This window comes from Helicoverpa zea, chromosome 2, assembly GCF_022581195.2.
Source record: "Helicoverpa zea isolate HzStark_Cry1AcR chromosome 2, ilHelZeax1.1, whole genome shotgun sequence".
Taxonomy (NCBI): Eukaryota; Metazoa; Arthropoda; class Insecta; order Lepidoptera; family Noctuidae; genus Helicoverpa; species Helicoverpa zea.
In genome coordinates this window covers 1,328,063-1,348,029 of record NC_061453.1, presented here as the reverse complement: position 1 = coordinate 1,348,029, position 19,967 = coordinate 1,328,063, and the positions used below count along the sequence as shown (strand labels likewise).

General features: G+C 40.4%; 2 protein-coding genes across 5 annotated transcripts in view; one reads left to right on the top strand and one right to left on the bottom strand.

The window, feature by feature from the left end:
* Window positions 1–10,491, top strand: part of LOC124641453 (spectrin alpha chain) — a 49,274-nt gene extending 38,783 nt beyond the window's left edge. For all 4 annotated transcript variants that reach the window (XM_047179541.1, XM_047179534.1, XM_047179528.1 and 1 more), the window contains 5 exons: window positions 8,257–8,369; window positions 8,712–8,861; window positions 9,290–9,460; window positions 9,787–9,956; window positions 10,310–10,491. In XM_047179541.1, coding sequence (XP_047035497.1) covers window positions 8,257–8,369; window positions 8,712–8,861; window positions 9,290–9,460; window positions 9,787–9,956; window positions 10,310–10,438 — 733 coding nt within the window. In that variant the 3' untranslated portion in view covers window positions 10,439–10,491. The remainder of the gene's footprint in view (window positions 1–8,256; window positions 8,370–8,711; window positions 8,862–9,289; window positions 9,461–9,786; window positions 9,957–10,309) is intronic.
* Window positions 10,492–11,222: 731 nt separating this feature from the next.
* LOC124641476 (dual specificity protein kinase TTK) lies at window positions 11,223–16,657 on the bottom strand. The gene is made up of 6 exons (XM_047179549.1): window positions 15,646–16,657; window positions 15,272–15,417; window positions 14,716–14,876; window positions 14,082–14,299; window positions 12,448–12,595; window positions 11,223–12,140 (listed from the first exon to the last, which is right to left on the bottom strand). Exons 1-6 carry the CDS (start codon window positions 16,504–16,506, stop codon window positions 11,941–11,943), a joined length of 1,734 nt encoding a protein of 577 aa, XP_047035505.1. The 5' UTR covers window positions 16,507–16,657; the 3' UTR covers window positions 11,223–11,940.
* Window positions 16,658–19,967: the final 3,310 nt, after the last annotated feature.

The window sequence follows — 19,967 nt, the reverse complement described above, 5'->3', positions numbered from 1 at the left end:
TCGTTTTCATTGACAATACCTTTTCCCCTACATCTCGACATTTTCTATCACCTTTGACTTCCTATCAATTATCCTATCACTAAATGTAGAGATCACTACATTTAATGGTCCTTCGAGCCGGATTTCCCGGCTTATCATTTCCTCGTACCCTGTTCGTGTAATAGGCGTCGCGTTACTTGACATTATCAACTTTGGACATTATCATCGACATCGACAAATCCTTCGGAAAAGTGACATTCAAGTGTGGTTGCAGTGTTTCGTTGTCCAAGTGTAGTAGCGAATCGGTTTGACTGGCCTCTCACAAGCGAGAATCACCGGTTGAATTGAGACAAGGGCGCACATACTGCATAAGGATAGCAGACACGGTACTTCAAAGTATTCCTGACATTTATCATTCGACATGGAGCATCTTCTTCAGCGGCAAAACGAGTTGATTCAGGACATCAATCGAGTTGGGCTGAATTTCGCGAAGGACAGCGCGAACCGCAAAACCAAGGAATACCTCGACAAACGCACTACCGCCCTAGATCAATTTTGGGGTGAGTTTGAACAGAACCATAGACAACTATTGGCTCAGGAAGACGATTCTGAGTATTTCGTCAATAACATATTCCAACAAACTAAAGACTTCTACGAGAAACAGCGTAAAATGATCGCGAGTTACCCTCCGTTATTACCGCCTTTTGCTGCCACCGGTGCTGGTTCTAGCAAAGCATTCGACAATAATTTTACCCGTGAAGACCGTGGCACCAACCCAGGCGGCCCCGTAGAAGAACTTCTTTCACAACAAAGGACATATTTTAGAGCTTTATCTCGTGTTATAAAGCGTCCAGACATCAATAACATCGAGGAAAAATGGGAAATTGAAGACCTACTAAAGGACCTTCAGCATCGTTGGCGTATAATCGACGAATTACATATGCGCATCGACAACATCTTAGAAGGCAGTGATCGCGACTACGAAGACGAGTTTATGACATATGAAAATATGTACCACAAAATTAAACGACAGTTAAATCGCAAATTGAGTTCAACTTCACATCTCCAACAATCGACACCCAAGATCGACATCCCGGTATTTTCTGGGAATTATAGGCAGTGGCCAACATTTATCGATCTCTTTAACGAGACCATACATAACAATAATGGCATCAGCAATGCACAGAAAATGCAATATTTAAAGGGTAAACTACGCGGCGAGGCGGAGCGCCTCATCCAACATCTTACCATATCTGCGGAAAACTACGAGACGGCAAGAGATCTTCTCATGCATCGCTATAACAACACCCAAATCCTATTCACAAATCAGGTCGAAATATTCCTATCACAACCTTCTGTGCACCGACAGTCTTCATTCGAATTAAAACGCCTGTATGACACTACTATGGAGAGTATACATGCGATCCATAATCTTGGGGTCGATACGACATCATGGGATCCTCTGATTGTGCATTTAATTTGCAAGAAGTTAGATCCAGAAACCTATTCCGATTATAAGCAATCTCGCAAGTCTCCTCGCGAGCTTCCGTCATTTGAAGAACTCATGAAATTCATTGAAAGCAAGTTTACTGCGCTCGAACCCTTGACAAAGAAAGACACCGAACCAAAGCCTTCGTTTTCATCTAAACCAACATTCAAGCCTGGTTTTCAAAAAAGACCATCATTCAAGCCTCATCAAGCTGGGGTTACATTCACACCAAAGTGCGCATTATGTGAAGACAAACACGACTTGTACCAGTGTAAACGGTTCCTTAACATGAGCCCGGAAACACGCCTGACGTCAATTGCTAAGAATGACATATGTCAAAATTGCTTGTATAAGCATAATGGCAAGCCGTGTAATTCGACGAAACGATGTAAATATTGCCATGAATATCATAATTCTATAATACACGACGACATTTTGCAATCTAGGTCACAACAAAATGCAATTATTTCCTCGCCCTCTACGAGTACCTCGAATGACAATCGACAACCAAAACCGCATAGCAACAAGCCACCTAGTGTTAACCACGTTGCTGCGGATGACGAAGAGATATTATTGACAACCGTATCACTGAGAGTAAGGGCCGCTGACGGCAACTTTATGACACTTAGAGCACTTTTGGATCAAGGCTCTCAAATATCTCTAATCTCAGAGAATGCAGCTCAGACATTAGGACTACAGCGCCGACATATTAATGCATCAGTCTCGGGGATTGGCACGACCACCAAAAGTGGCAAAGGCATCGTCTTTATCGAGTGTCAATCTATATATGAAGACTACAGCTTCACGACACAAGCCCTCGTCATATCAAGAGTCATCAATCCCTTGCCAAACAACACATTCTGCAAACAATCATGGCCACATTTACAAAACATCAACCTCGCCGACCCACACTATAACGTATCTAAACCGATCGATCTACTACTGGATGCGAGTGTCTATTCCGACATTATCATGTCTGGACTTATCAAGGGGCCACTGCAGGCTCCCATCGCTCAACAGACAAGGTTAGGATGGATACTGTCCGGCAACGTTAGAACGTTTAACTGTCACGTGGTCATCAATGAAGTGGACGATTTATCTAAGTTTTGGGAGATCGAGGGCATACAAGACAACACATCAAACTTGTCTGAACAAGATCAATATTGTGAAGATTTCTATCAAACGACCACTCAACGTTTAGACTCTGGAAGATATCAAGTAGCCCTTCCTATGAAGCAGGGATTCGAAAATCTCCTTGGAACGTCAAGGTCAAGAGCTATCATGCAGTTTAAACAGTTAGAAAAAAGAATGTCTAAAAATGACACCTTATCAACTGCATACCGCAATTTCATGGACGAATATTTGCAACTAGGCCACATGAGTAACGTGAGCGAGTCGCGCAGCCACGTGACGTCAATGCCTACGTGTTATTTACCTCATCACGGCGTTTTGAATATGAACTCTACAAGTACGAAGTTTAGAACTGTTTTTAACGCCTCAAGCAAGACTTCAACTGGATACAGCCTTAACGACCTAATGGAATGTGGTCCTAACCTGCAGCAGGACCTTCAGGGACTTGTTCTGTTGTGGAGAACTCATAAATATGTCATCACGTCAGACGTTGAGAAAATGTTTAGGCAGATCATTATCAGAGAACAAGACAGGGCACTACAAACTATCGTCTGGAGGTCGATTCCCGATGAACCCCTAAGTGAATATCGCCTAAATACCGTCACGTATGGCACAAAGGCCGCGCCATTCCTTGCGATGAGGACATTGCGCCAAATAGCTCTGGATCATTCCGAAGAGTATCCTCTTGCCGCTGCTGCGCTACAATCATCATTTTATATGGATGATCTCCTGGCCGGAAATGACGACAAAATCCAGGTTAAAGAGCTACAACGACAATTAATCAAAGTTCTGCAAGGAGCCGGCATGAACTTACGTAAATGGTCGAGTAATAGCCCTGACATTATTAACGATTTGCCGTCCAATCAAACCAGCTCTCCTCTCGAGTTCCGTGATGTAGAATCCCGTAAAACCTTGGGACTCAGGTGGAACCCATCAACTGACACATTCAGTTTTCATAACAAAATTGACCATAAGACAAATGACAACCAGAAGTACACTAAGAGACAACTTCTGTCCGACATATCAAAGATCTACGATCCTTTAGGCTGGTTATCACCTCTAACAATTAAGGCAAAAATTATTTTTCAACAAACATGGCTATCAAACTTACAGTGGGACGACGAACTACCCACCGACATACATACAGGATGGCATTCCCTGAGAGAAGATCTGAAAACCATAGAAAGATTTCAGATTGACAGATACCTGGGTGACAAACAAACTTATCAATTGCACGGGTTTTGCGACGCCTCAGAAAAGGCCTACGCATGTGCCGTGTACATTACAACATGTGACAGTAAAGGCGAGTACACAACGCGCTTAGTCATGGCAAAAACTAAGTTGGCCCCACATAATAAACAAATATCGCTTCCGAGATTGGAATTATTGGGTGCCTTACTTTTATCACAACTGTTGAAAAAAATTTCAGAAATTATATCCGTATCCACGGTCAATGCATGGACAGACTCAATGGTGGTGCTGGGTTGGCTAAATGGAGACGTCAATAGGTGGAAAGCATTTGTAGCTAATCGAGTAAGACAAATCACCGAAGTCATCCCGCCATCTCAGTGGCATCACGTGAGATCAGAAGACAATGCCGCGGACTGTGCAACGCGCGGTCTATCGGCAACATCGCTACAAGAGCACAAGTTGTGGTGGGCAGGCCCGCTGTGGCTTAATTCACCGACTTCTTGTCAAGACACACCCTCTATCAAAATTGAAACCCCGTTGATCGAAGTCAAGAAATCAACGAATGTGAACGCAGCCTTACACCACAGTGAAAATATCATTATTAAATTATTACAAAACAATAGTTCATTGACACGAGTAAATCGCATCGTGGGCTGGATATCACGTTTCATCGCACGACTTCGGAATTGCACTTCGACACAAAATGCTGACACTCTGACAACAATCGAGTTAAAAACTGGGCAAAACATTATTATCAAAACTATTCAATCCCTGGAATTTGCAGACGACATTTATCATTTGAAGAAAGAAGGTCGCGTTCGAAGCTCGAGCAAGATCTCAGGCCTCAATCCTTACTTAGACCAAACTGGCGTCTTGAGGATTGGCGGGAGACTAGAACAATCATCCATCGCTCATTCTGCAAAACATCCTGTGATCATACCGGGTAAAACCCGGCTGACAGAACTTATCATAAACCAAGCACATATCACGACATTACACGGCGGACCCCGATTGACATTATCATTTATCCGACAAAATTTCTGGATTATTGGGGGTATTCGCGTTGTAAAGAAAATCATCCGACAGTGCATCAAGTGTAGACGCTTCAGTCAAGAAACCAGCAAGCAAATCATGGCGGACCTACCCCGACCGAGAGTCAACCCTTCACGACCGTTCACAAATACAGGAGTGGACTTCACTGGACATGTAGAGGTCAAGGCTAACAAGGGACGGGGGGTTAAAACGACGAAAGGGTACATAGCTGTATTCGTTTGCCTTGCGACAAAGGCAGTGCATCTTGAGCTGGTGTCTGACTTGAGTACACCTGCGTTCCTGGCGGCATTCCGACGGATGGCCGCTCGCCGTGGCACTCCTCGGCATGTTTACTCGGACAACGGTACCAACTTTGTTGGAGCTGACAAGACACTGAGACAAGAATACAAAGCAATCCTTGACACTATTGACACATCATTCATCAAAAGCATCAATGAGCTCGGCGTCACCTGGCACTTCAACGCGCCTTCCTGGCCCAGCGCTGGCGGGTTATGGGAAAGCGCCGTAAAGAGCATGAAGTTCCACCTGAAGCGGGTCCTGGGACACCAAAAACTGACATATGAGGAGTTCATTACATTGTTACATCAAATCGAGGCGTGCATGAACTCCCGACCATTGTGCCCGCTGTCTGAAGATCCGGATGACGAAGTTCTCACACCTGGACATTTTCTGGTGGGTGACTCACTGCTAGTAAGGCCACAAACCGATCCTGATAACATTAACTTATCAGCTCGATGGCACCTTGTGCAGACTATGAACAAGCAGTTTTGGAGAAAGTGGTCAAACACGTACCTCCAACACCTACAATCCAGATCAAAATGGAGACAGCCTAGTGAGAATATGAAGGTCGATGACATTGTCGTTATTAAAGAAGACAACATGCCACCTGGGAAGTGGGCTATTGGACGTATCATTGAAGTTCACCCCGGGAAAGACGGCTTTGTGCGAGTCGTAAGTGTGAAAACACAACACAACGTCATAAAGCGCCCTATCACTAAACTTGTTAAGCTGCCTGTCCACAACGACTCACAACGTGATCAAGAACATATACCAAAGGGGAACCAGAACCAAGGACAGCATCGACGTGTTGGCGGCAGCAAGAAGACATCTATGAGTAACTTTATATTCCTAACACTTGTTGCATTCATGTCAATATTATCACCAAGTATGCAACAGGATATAAACCTCTTTAAAATCACCGCCATCGATGAAAGCCAGAATTTATATTTTGATAAAATATCAGATTTACGACACATCAAGGACGAGTGGAAGTTAGTCATATATTACAACATGACATCTTATTGGCAAGGGCTCTCGGCGATAAAACAGTACGTCACTCATGTGAAGTCATTGTGCTACGTAAATACACCTCACGATAGTGCCGTGACGCAACTGCAACATGAGATCAACGAAATCGAACACTACAACAACTTACTGCGTTATAAAAACAAACGAGTACGAAGAGGCCTTTTGAATGGCGTTGGCTACTTGGCAAGTTCATTATTTGGAGTTCTTGACGAAAGATTTGCTGATCAATACAGAAGGGACATAGAAGCGATCACTCACAATGAAAATCACCTTCAAACCCTGATAAAAAATCAGACACTTGTGATTGAATCTGAATACAACATCATCAAACGGAATGAAGAAATAATGAACAAACAAGTTAGCTTTATTAAGGACACACTTAAAAATGTCACCTGGGAAGTTGGTCAAGTGCGACTAGACAATCAAAATAGCAACTACCTCATTTCCTCGTCTTTAGCTGCAAGCATTATCCTGACAAACCTGCGACGTATGCAAGATGTGTTGCTTAACACAGTCACGGATATAAGTCATGGTTACATAGACATACACTTGTTTTCGCCTGAACAACTAGAACATCAAGTTAACATTATATCTGGACAATTGCATGGAGACCTCGCATTACCGACCGACATAAACGATATAAGACAGCTATACAAACTTCTAAAGGTATTCGCGAGAGTCATTGAGAACTACCTTATCATCGAAGTCAGAGTTCCTCTCGTAAGCAATGAAGTATACGAGTTAAACAAGATTATCACTGTGCCCGTAAGGGAGCGAGGAAGGATGCGCTATGTCATATCTCCTTATCAATACATAGCATTCGACCTCAAGAAAGACACTGCTTTCCTTTTGGCGGATCATCATTTACAAACTTGCATTTCTACTCAAAGGGATACTATTCTCTGCTCCTTGGATGAACCACTATATGACTTAAAAATAAAGAGTTCAATCTGCAACATAAAACTAATTGTAAATGATGTCACTACAAATGAATCACCATGCTTATCACTCGTAGCGCCGTGCACAGCCGACAAGTGGATCAAGTTACACCCGCAAAACAGCTGGTTGTACTCATGTTGCGACAAATGCATGGTGCGCATATTCTGTGCTACGGGAACAGCTGTGCATAGTTTAAAGGGAACTGGAGTTATAACGCTAAGTCAAGGTTGCGTGATTAAAGGCGAAACCTTCACTATTCGTTCACACAACCAATTCCTGAGCAAGATGCATCAGCAAATGGACATTGTGGAAGTCCCGAAGACATCTATACTGAATACCATCATCAACAGTAGTTATATAGACTCATCCATCCCTGTCGAAGATCACCAGTTGATATACAATCAGTTGCAAAAGGACATTGATCAGCTAAAGGAAAAATCTTCCGAACAAATCAATGCTCATGACATTCATCACTATGCTGCTACCTACATCGTACTAGCATCAATTCTGATTATTACATGTTGCGCTGTTTACTATTGGAGACGTCGTAAACAAGGCCTCCCTGCGCCGACTATTGAAGAAGAAACCATTCCTCACGCAGTCAGCACGTTCAGCATCGATCGAGGGACATCAACTTCTCCTATAACTACGCAACGATTCAAAGTGCCTACTATTAATGTTTAACCTTAACTTTATTGTTATTATGTCCTATTTTTTTATTATTTGTTTGTTTCTTTTAAATGGGCAAGATGTACGAGTCATCGTATCATGTTTCGACACTATAATTAATAAAACAGTGCAAACTAGCCACTCGGCGGAATCGGTCGTTTTCATTGACAATACCTTTTCCCCTACATCTCGACATTTTCTATCACCTTTGACTTCCTATCAATTATCCTATCACTAAATGTAGAGATCACTACAGACTTCTTAAACTTGACACGTTGTATTGTTGTTGTGTACATATTCTTCCATTTGTAAAGTTATAAAATAATAGTAAAATTATACGAAACTAGCTGATTGACGCGAGCCTTTCGGATCTGGGACAAACAAATAAAAATATGTTTCCTCTTTATATGTTGGTATAGATTAAAGCACTTCTTCAATATATAAATAAACAAAAACATTTAATTCCAACTCGAACTAATGATAATGTTGTTGTACAGCACCTCTATGATGGAGGGCACGGGCTCCCTGGAGCAGCAGCTGGCCACGCTGCGCACTCGCGCTGGCGAGGTACGCGCGCGCAGGGCTGACCTACGACGTCTTGAGGAACTAGGTAACGTACTTATACTTATTATACTAACGTAACGTATACTTTCTAGTAATTTCCTATAGGGATGAAAAGCTGCCGAATTTCATTCAAATATGTTATAAGTGAAGTACAGTTGCATTCAATAACACATTATAAACTGTGATGATGATAAATTCTGAAATAATTTAACTAATCTGAAGTTAACTTCAAACTCGTCAATAAGAACTTATTTTACTATGTTCTACCTGTGTATCCGTCACAAACAACTGAAGAAACATTTAGCAAGATTATTTTCCAGATTTTCTACTTTGAAACCTTATTGCAGTTACGCAAGTCCATTATAACAATTTTTACTTATGTCCCCAGGCGCAGCCCTAGAAGAGCACTTGATCCTGGACAACCGGTACACGGAGCACAGCACGGTGGGGCTGGCGCAGCAGTGGGACCAGCTCGACCAGCTGTCCATGCGCATGCAGCACAACCTCGAGCAGCAGATACAGGCCAGGAACCACTCCGGTATGTATACTTGACACAGCTTTCCATAACCAATTAGTAATAAGCCATATACATAACATTACACAGCACAGTTCCTGAATACATTGAGCAGACTGATAAAATGAAGTTTGTTCTTCTTCTTAGCTAAGACTTGGAAAATGGTGAAGGTTGAGTGATTTTATTATGCTGTTTTATTGTATTTTTTCCAGGAAAGTTGCTTGTTCACAAGAATAAATTTCCATAAACTTATTTTACTTTTGAAAGGCTCATTCAGTAATGCCTATTTTAAACATAATTTGATGTAATTTTTCAATAACTCACAATATTTCTACTCGGATAAAGAGTCAATTCCCATCAATTAGAATATATGAAGATCACAGAATAGTTTTTTTTTTTTAATCTAAAATCTAAAAACATAACATATCGTAATTAATTTAATCTTTTGCCAGGTGTAAGCGAGGACGCGCTGAAGGAGTTCTCGATGATGTTCAAGCACTTCGACAAGGACCGGTCGGGCCGCCTCAACCACCACGAGTTCAAGTCCTGTCTCCGCGCGCTCGGGTACGACCTGCCCATGGTTGAGGAGGGACAACCTGATCCTGAGTTCGAGGCTATACTTAGTAAGTATTGCATATTGCAAATATAATATGTACTGGGCTAAAAACTGGCCAATTAATTTTAGATAAAAGTCTGCAAAATTGAAATGAGTTCTAGTTATATACTTGCGGAATCTTTTTGATTAGATGGGTTAAGACACAATATTCTTCAGGATCAAGTTGTCTATATGTAGACCAAGAAAGCACTGGTGGAATGATTTCTACAGTTTCAAGTAGAGAATTATAGTAGAGCTCTTTAAGTAGCTGAAAAGGACAGTAAAGACCCAAAAGTATATTGGACACAATCTTTAAAATACATTCCACACTACAATATAAATATTTTCTTCCAGATGTGGTAGACCCGAACCGCGACGGGCAGGTTTCCCTCCAAGAGTACATGGCGTTCATGATCAGCAAGGAGACAGAGAACGTGCACTCTTCCGAGGAGATAGAGAACGCCTTCCGAGCCATCACGGCACACCAGGACCGGGCCTATGTCACCAAGGATGAACTTTATGCTGTGAGTATTTTGTATCTTCAAACTGTATATGACCTAAAAGAGATTTAACATTTCCTTTTCAGATGTAGACACGAAAAAAAGAGCCATTTTTTCGGACTACATGAACGGTCGTTTTTCTTAAAATAACTGTATAATTTGAAAATGTAATGAGAAAGTTCGTAGTATTTTTGTGCAAATGGTTGGTCGACAGCTCAGCATGAGCACATACTATGCAACTGAGAGAAAAACATTGCTCCTTCCATAATTTACTCTCTTTCCCCTGAATTGTCAATTTCATATTGTACCTACACTATATTTAACTATCACCGTACAGATCTTCCCTGCACCTTGCTAACCTAACGTTTGTTCCACAGAACCTGACGAAGGAGATGGCGGACTACTGCGTGGCCCGCATGAAGCCGTTCGTGGACAACAAGACGGAGCGGCCCATCCCCAACGCGCTCGACTACATCGACTTCACGCGCACGCTGTTCCAGAACTAAACGCCCACCGCGCAGTACTGCGCACTATTTATCGCATTAAACCACTAACTAAACGCTGCTCTTTCATTCTGTGCCGTCAACCCAACACGAGTGCGAGTACTGCGCGGACCGCTGTCCGCTTGCATTCGTATAGCACTCTATTCATTATTACTATATTGACTGAATAATAGCATTTCAACTCATATTGTAGCATTAGTCAGTAAATTCGACTTAGTAAATATGTGACCAGCTGATGTCGGTGCGTTGTCGTTCGAAGATTGTTCTTGTGTTCGTGTGTCGAGCAAGCGCAAGCGGACGTGTGACGTGTATCGAGACGCTACCTCCCAACAGCTTGTACCTTGTGGTATGTGTAGTAAGGGTGAGAATTCCTTTTCTCTGGCGCCAGCAGAGAAATACGAAGCTGCCGGTCTCTATATCAGTATTTCCTATCTAATATTCACGTTTTATATCCCCTTTGTCTATGAAATTTCAATGTCGATTTTTATGCATTTCGTAAAATTTGACTTTTTTGCTAGTGTTTTAATTGTAAGGCAAGATTAATAAATCTTATTTTATTATTCATTTATTAATTATGCTAAAATGCTATTTATTTTTTGTATCCTCCATTAATTATCTTTTTCAATAAATATTTATTTCCAAATTAAACTGTTTATCTTTAAACATATAAAACATTATCCATATTTCCTTTATAACTTATGCTGCTTGAAACACATCAGCTTTTTAAACTGATCAATGGCGCAGGATGCCTACAAAAGGGCTACAATATAGCAAAAATAGTCGGTGGTCGATTTAAACAGTCTATTATTTATTTATCTGTAATTATTACTTAATATTATGTTACAAATTTCACTCAAATATAAACTACAACTATTAACTATAATATGTCATTATATTAATTTTGTTAACTTCGCCAAATTGATTAATACATCAAACATTTGTTATTATTATATTATTTGTATCAAAATCAAAACAAATTGAACATTATTATTAAATACATATTTACAAGAACTATGTTTTGGTAGATATGATAAAAATTTACATTTTAGTCATAATTTTTACCACTTCACGTACGCCCAATATACCGCCGTCCAAGCAAAGCAGTAATAGTACACACACAGACAACATACTATTTTATCTTTAGAAAACATACAATACTCACATCACTATTAATAAACCTTTCATACCTAATTTGGAACAAATATTTCACACAACAGTTAGTTTCTTCTCTGATGTCATGAATCTGAACACCATCTGTATTGGAATCTCATCAGGAGTTTGACCATGAAGGACTGTCATATGACGACAGGTAACAGCCACACAACCACGACTCGTGTGATTTTCATCAAACCCGCTCTGGCCGCGATAGCCGCGAACTCCAAGTGAGGAGCCGGTACGTATATCCTTCGAAACGGTTCCACACTGCGCATTCGCGCCCTTTCGCGGCCATCACGCGCGGTTCGTGGGCTAAGCGTAGAGCGGGCAATGCAGCATGAGATGGCAGTCTAGTTGAGTTGCGCTCTCTGCAGCAATCGGAACTCTTGCGTGGTGACGTGCGGCTGCAGCTTGTCGAGCAGGGGCTGCGGCAGCGAGCCCCGCGGCGGCTGCAGGTAGGGGATGCTGAGCAGCTCGCGCACGGAGGGCCGCGCCCGCGCGTTGTACGTCAGGCACCACTTCAGCGCCGAGATCAGTGATGGAGGGAGGTCTGTGGGACCATAACAAATCAAGGTTAAAAAAATCATATATTGGTCAGCAAATTATTATTCTGAAATATCAAAGGCTTTGTAATGAATGGCGCAGAAAGCCAAGTACAAGGTTACCAATTGTTATTGAAAATGAGAAACAGGTGCAGTCCCACTCAAAACGGGTTGTTATTATATATCCCCTTGATGGAGGTGAAAAGAGTAATGTAAGGTAGGTATTAACTTTGTAGGTTAGTTCTAAAATCTAACCAAAGAAGAGTACACAAATATTAATGTAGATTATAGAACATAGTATAGTAATAAACTCACGCTCAACAGGCGGATAATCAATTCGATGGTTGGGGTCGAGTATGGCGGCCAGCTTGGCGAGGTTGGAGATGTGCGCGAACGGGGTGCGGCCGTACACCATGCTGTACAGGATACAGCCGAGCGACCACACGTCCGAACGGAATGAGATCTAAATACAACACATCAGTTTACTAAAAGGAATATAAAATAAATCCAAAGGAAGTAGATACTAAATTAATTCATAATTAGGAGTTAAAAGTTACTGTCCAAAATTTTCTATTATTCCCAATAAGCCATAGGGCCATATAGGACAAGGAAATACCAGCCGCAAAAGTCGATCGATCTTAAGGCTAGGCAGATGAGTGAATTCAAGACTCAGTTAACACTTTCGCTGCCCAGCTCACCTATGCAATTCCTATCCACATGCCCAAAAATATTTTGCATAATTACATAACAACCCGGTATTCGAGTCCAACAGCGCAATTGTATCGGAACGGGATCCTTATGCCCGAAAACCCGGCGTCCGGGTTCACTTAAGCCCCGCCCACCGAGCGTAGGGCTACCCAAAATAATTTACTAGAATATAATTATTGTGCATTTTTGATCAGAATAAAGAAAATAAATCCCGTCTTGTTATTTAATTTATTATGTTGTTAAAGAGACTATTTTTTTTAATTTTAACGTACATTATGTTAGAACAGATTTACTTAATATGATTTATCTACATGTTTCTGTAAGCTTTTTTTTAAATCAATACAACGCCGACGTGCTTTGTTTTAACACCTGCATAGGATAACAAAGAAAATAAGTATCTAGTTTTTAGTTTAAATACTCGTAATCTCAAAAAACATGCCGACGCGCTTTGTTTGTCATTTTACGGGCCAGAGATAAAGAACCATAAATCTCGTTATTGCACAAAAGGCGATAGATGCACTTTTGTTTTAACTTTAAAAAAAGTTTTCGGCAAACGATTAAAGGTCTTACTCAGGTAAAAACTTAACCCTTCTTTGCTGCTAAAAGTAGGTACGTATTTACAAAATAATTTAAGCTCATTCGGTATCTGTTTGCACTTCCGGCTAAACCTATATCGAATACTCTCTCCCGTGTTACGTTTGTTTGTGATCGACTATTGGCTTTTCTACCGGACTTCTGTGTTATTACTTTTGTGTTTGACTATTGGCTTTCCTACTGGACTTCGATTGCCTTACGTTTGAAACCTAGGCACTGTTTACTGGATTTGATTTAAGCCTGCAAATCGGTTGTGCGTTAAGTGTCTTACTGTGAACTGAAATGATGGCATATAACATTGATGAAGTGATTTACGTTTTCTAATCCGTTATAAACTAAAGCGATGTTTTTTCAATTGATTTCATTTATTTACTTTTGACAACCCTTACAGCTTACTTAGCTATGGACTCGCTATTCGGGTCCTGGGCATGAGCACATGCATCTATAGCTACACATAGCGACGACTCGGTATTCGGGTTGCGGGCATAAGGAATAAACTATGGTTCGACTCGAATCCCGGGTGCTGGGCATCGAAAGTGTTAACTCTTTTGAACAATCCTATCCTGCAGTGTCTTTTTCATACTTATTTTTAGATAAGAAAGTGTGTATTTTCCCTACATAAATATCAAATCATAAATAACACGTACCTTTATCGGAGCACTACCATCGCTGGTACCAACGCCATACCCCCCCGCACCGCCCATGAGCGCCTCAGGGCTGATGTAGGAGTAAGTGCCGGTGGCCTGTGACCTGACTACCGACGTGGCGTCGCTGCTGATGGCCGACGCGATGCCGAAGTCTATCAGCTTCAGCCGCCCGCACACCAGCAGGAAGTTCGCCGGCTTCAGGTCCGCGTGGATTACGCCTGTCAACAGATTTAGGTTAATAGTCATATTTAAGAGGAGGTGAAAGTTAATCATAATAAATAAGTACATGGGGTGTGTGAATATGAAAGAAAAGAAGAAAGAAAAACCATTTATTTCACACACAAATGACGCAAGAAACAAACACACACAAATAAGTCTAGTGGCTGGTTTTAGTTTGCACCACATGTCCTTGCCTCGGGACTATAAAATCCTGACACCGTTTCGGCACGGAAAGGTATATGCTGAAGTTGCCGGTGATGTACCAATAAGAAAAAGAAATGCTTACTAATGCTAATCATATGTAGCTGTCTGTCTGTCTTTGTCTGATGAGCCATGGTAGGTAATTATAAACTGTATTCTTGAACTAGCTACATGCTACATGTGGCTCATGTACCTAGCTAAAACACAAGCTTACCATGTTCATGAATATAATTAACAGCGTGCAGCATTTCCTCCCAGTAGTGCAGCACGAGCGCGGGCGGCAGGCCGGCGCCGCGCGCCTTCATGAACGACGCGAGGTCCGTCTCGCCCACCTCCAGCACCATGCGCAGGAAGTGATTGGTGCGGTCGTATTCACTGCGGAAAGAATTGATAAAGGTCTACAATGCAATTAACAATGAAGTAATAGGTTCATGTGGATTCAAAAAGCTGAGTAAATAAGTGTTAAATAATACATAAAACACTACCTTTACTAATATAATAATGAGGATAAATTTGTTCTTTGTACCCTACTAGAGGCTCCAAAATACAACTGTCTCATAAATTATTTCATCGTTGGTAATCCACACTGTCCCTGGGTGACATAGAGGCTATATGTTATCAGAAAAGCAGTTTCTACTGAACACTGATGAAAACAGCAGTGAACTAATTACACCAGTAATTACAGATTCACAATTTTGTTGGATTAATACTATTTTATGTACATTTCATGAGAACATAAATGAGAATAACATTCTACATATGCAACTCACTAGTCAAACAGTCTGATGACTCTGTCAGAGTTCTGCAGCTCCCGGAGAAGCCGCACCTCATTGATGTAGCCTTGAGCCAGGTCCTGGTCTGTGGCCAAGTACACACACTTCACTGCGTACTCACAGGAAGTACCCACTTCTAGTACCTGCAAGTGTACAAGTACATTACAACTATTTTAGTAAGCAGTCAAAATTTAAAGCAAGTCCTTTGTGTTAAGTAAAAACATGTTTGAACTTGTTCAAGAAGTTGGACAACCAAACAATAATGCTTGCACTGAGAGAAGCACCTTTTCTTTGAATGATTAGTTAGCTACAATATTGGTCAGTAGGTCATTTTAGGAGTGGATTATAAAAATTAAGATATGATTACTCACTTTGTACACTTCACTAGAGCCCCCAACACCCAGCTTTTTAAGGAACATATATTTCTTATCCTTTATTCTAGTTGTCTTAAACAACACTTTTGAGTTATTGTTCACTACGCCTTGAGGATATGAAGGTGTAGCCATGTACGAGGGGGGCATGACTCTCTTGTTCAGTGGAGTCTCAGGAACAGGCGCAGGAGCAGGGGCAGGAGCAGGAGGCGGAGCAGGGGCGGGCTCAGCCCTCGGGGGCGGACACCGGGGCTCCTCCACAGGAGGATTCTGTGTGAATAACTCCACTCTCACTTTATCTCTATTTAGAATTAAAGCTTTCTGTGGAGTTTTCTTTTGTTTTGACCCCGGCGTAAACCTTCTAATACCTGACTTTATTTTGGGTGTTGCTGACTTTTTTGCCTCTGGAGTCTTTTTACTACAAGAGTTTTGTGTTCTGCTCTCCTGGGGCATTAACACTCGCTGCTTTGCTTCAGAAGTAGGATACACGTTGGAGTTTACGTTATTGCGCGAACTTGGTATATGAAAGTTCTGTTTGGATGGGAACGTTTGATGCGGGACCCACTTATCGTTGACATTCTCTTTGTCGTGTTCGTTATAAGTGGACTTCTTCTCGGATGCAAACGCTTTGATGTCCTTAGGTTTCTGCTTCAAATTGGGGGTAAAAAAGTTTTTACTTAATTTCTTTTCAGGAGAGGGCTTTTTAACAGTTTCGTCAGAAGAATTTTCACTGTCCTCTGAGGAGAAGCTCGAGTCGGGAGTGTCTGCGGCATATCTCAGAGGCATCAAGTTCGCCAGCAGTGCCGACATCGGCTTCGGCGTGAACGTGATGCTATTCGACGTCGGTTCCGTGTTACTCATGTTTGTTGATACTCACTCCATATGTATATAATAATAGACACTATTATGACCACTTTAAACACAATTTTTACCTTACTTTTACGTAAGAAAAACAAATTATTTATATCCGATTCTTCAATTTCAAACACACTCAGAAATATTATCCGTTGAGTCGAACCAAAGAGTAAAGTAATATATAGGGAAAAGAGAGCCCTCTTGCGTGATAATCATGCAAACCTATTTGTCAATGCGCCATCTCTCTCTAAATTGGCCCCGAACTACCTACATAGCTATAGCTATAAAAATATATATGCATCATATTCATAACATTTTCTATTAGGGTAAATAGCACCATGTAACTATAACATTGGTTATCGTTATAGTTACATTATGCTACTTACCCTAATAGAAAATGTCATCGTTAATATAGTAAAAGGTCGAAGGAAAACAAATAATTATTATGTATTATTACTTTTTATACGCGTGTCCGCAGAATGCAAAAACCGCCATATTGATATTTTGTTATGATCGATGATCGGTTTTGTTAAGTTACTTGGAATACTGACACCAGGCCTTTTTAGTTTAAATTGATATTTGTGCTTTTTCAAACCGTATTTAATTTATTCGCCTATTTTATCTTTTTTTAAGTGTCTAATATTTTCCTCATACTTTTCTCTAATTAATATTGCATAAATAATTTTATATTGACAAACAAAAACGATTATAGTGTAGTGCCATCTGTTGGTAATTTAAAGTATCTTTTAGATAGTAAATAGTTTCCGGGCCAAATAAAAGGTGGCGACTCTTCATTCACTTAGCTGTCAAAATGTACGGAGTGTCTCCCCCCTGAGTCGAACTTTTGAACACTTTGACAGTTGTTTACCGAGGTCAGCAAAATGACAACAACAAAAAAGTATGAGGTTCCAGAGTTGCAATAAAAAAAAAATAGTTGTTAAAATTAAGTTGAGTTAATGTAAGAAATTCTATTAAATGTTTAAGTGAATCATAAAAAATCTACTCTGTTATTTCTCATTTATTAAAGGTACGTAACAATCACTAGCGGTCGATGCGGCCTAAGGGTGAACACACACTTATCAGTATCGATTAGGGGCTCGATTCTGCTAATTTTACTTCAGCGACATATGATGGACGTCCAACTAAGCGTTATTTTTCATTGAAATAAACGTTTTTATACTTTTCTGTAATTCAATAATGAATCATATTATCTGCAAATAATTTACGATTGCAATATGATTGTAGAGCAGACTACCCTTTGGTCTTATATGTCTTATTTATAGTTCGGCCATTCAGAGAATGCGTTCCTGACACGTCGCGATTGAACTGACGACGTAACTTTGCAATGGCGTTGCAGTTACGATAAAAATATTTTTGCTGGTTGTTTACCGTTTTAACAATTGAGGAGCATTAAAACAACATTATTATATCAATAATCAATGAATGTAGTTACGTCGTCAGTTCAATCGCGACGTGTCAGGAACGCATTCTCTGAATGGCCGAACTATAGTAGCAGAATTCCCGCTAAGGTTAAAACTACTATTGAGAGTCAGTTGTTTTATATAACTTTATAATATTGAGGAAATATAAACGATTTATTCGGTGCCTTCCATTGACTTATAAACTAGTGCCTTCAGCTCGTGTAAGCGATCGTTCGCCATAAGAGCGCATTTGCGACAGTCATTAAAAGAGTATCTATAGGTACTAAATTGCTATTAAATATTGCTAATTGTTCGCGACAGACAAATCCGTGCGCAACGAGTGCATTTTTTTTTTGTATGGCATCTCGTAGTTCAGCCTAGGAGGCCGTGTACCTACTGCTTAACCGGTCTTTTAGTAAGTGTTTGTGTGTAAAATATAGTGTTTTCGATAGTAGTATTGTTAATAGGTAGCCTAGATCAGAGATCTACAAAGTAATTTATAATAAACATATAGAGGCCTGATTTTTCGTCATTGTAAAGTTTTGATTACAGAAATCGTAGTTGTAGACATTCAGAAGAGAAATAGTGCATAGCTGAAAGCCTAGGTCTCAAACTGTAGAATATAGCAATTTTTCATAAAAATAAGTATTTCACCTATTTTTCATAGTTTTTAGGGTTCGGTAAAACGGGACCCTATTGTTTTCGCTCTCTGTCCATCCGTCCGTCCGTCTATCACCAGGCTGTATCTCATAAACCGTGATAGTTAGAGAGTTGAAATTTTCACAGATGATGTATTTCCATTGCCGCTATAACAACATATACTGAAAACTAGAATCAAATAAATATTTTATACAACAAACGTGATTTTTTGCTCGATTTCGATAAATACATACGTACCTATAGAATATTAGTTTGGATGGTACGGAACCCTTCGTGCGCAAGTCCGACTCGCACTTGGCCGGTTTTTTAGAGTTCCGTACCCATAGGGTAAAACGGGACCCTATTGTTATCGCTCCGTCCGTCCGTCCGTCTGTCACCAGGCAGTATCTCATAAACCGTGATAGGTAGAGAGTTGAAATTTTCACAGATTATGTATTTTTCTTGCCGCTATAACAAGAAATACTGAAAACTAGAATATAATAAATATTTTGGGTGGTACGGAACCCTTCGTGCGCGAGTACGACTCGCACTTGGCCGGTTTCAGTTCATAGGTTTGTTAAGTACGGTTCCACAGAGAATTTCAGGAGGGGGGGATCTGGCGGTATGTGGTTCATGACGCTCCTATGTACTGTTGTATTTATATTTTGCTGTAAACTTATCATGGAGCATGGGCTATATCGGGTGTGTCGTTCATAATCACATTAAATGAAATGCGTTAATATACTGGTTAATATATGTCGATTAACACAAATAAAAAATAAAAATACGTAAAAATAAAAAAAAATATTTTTTCAAACAAAGTAAATAGAATAAAAACGTGCGAAAATTAGAACACCATATAAAAGTCAGTCATTACAAACAAGTGAAATTCTCCCTTGAAAACTGACAGCTGTCAACTGCTCAAAACATTCAATACCCCTAACTTTATCTCTGCTTTACACATGATGTTATAATTTATAAAAACGAGAAATGGCTCCTGTGGTTAAACCACTGAATGGATTAGGTTATTTTTTTTACAATTCGCCATAGAATATCAAAAAGTATATGCGATAGGATTTAATGTGATTGTGAACGACACACCCTGTATATTGTTCGGATACGGAAAGGAGATCGCTGAGAGGCGGGAGAAACCACGGGGAAAGAATACACAATACAAATTATCTATACTAATATTATAAAGAGGAAAACTTTGTTTGTTTGTTTGTTTGGTTGTAATGAATAGGCTCAAAAACTACTGGACAGTTTTTAAAAATTCTTTCACCATTCGAAAGCTACATTATCCACGAGTAACATAGGCTATATTTTATCCCGGTACGGGCAGTAGTTACCACGGGACGCCGGTGAAACCGCGGGAAAACGGCTAGTTTTATCCAATAAATACACAAG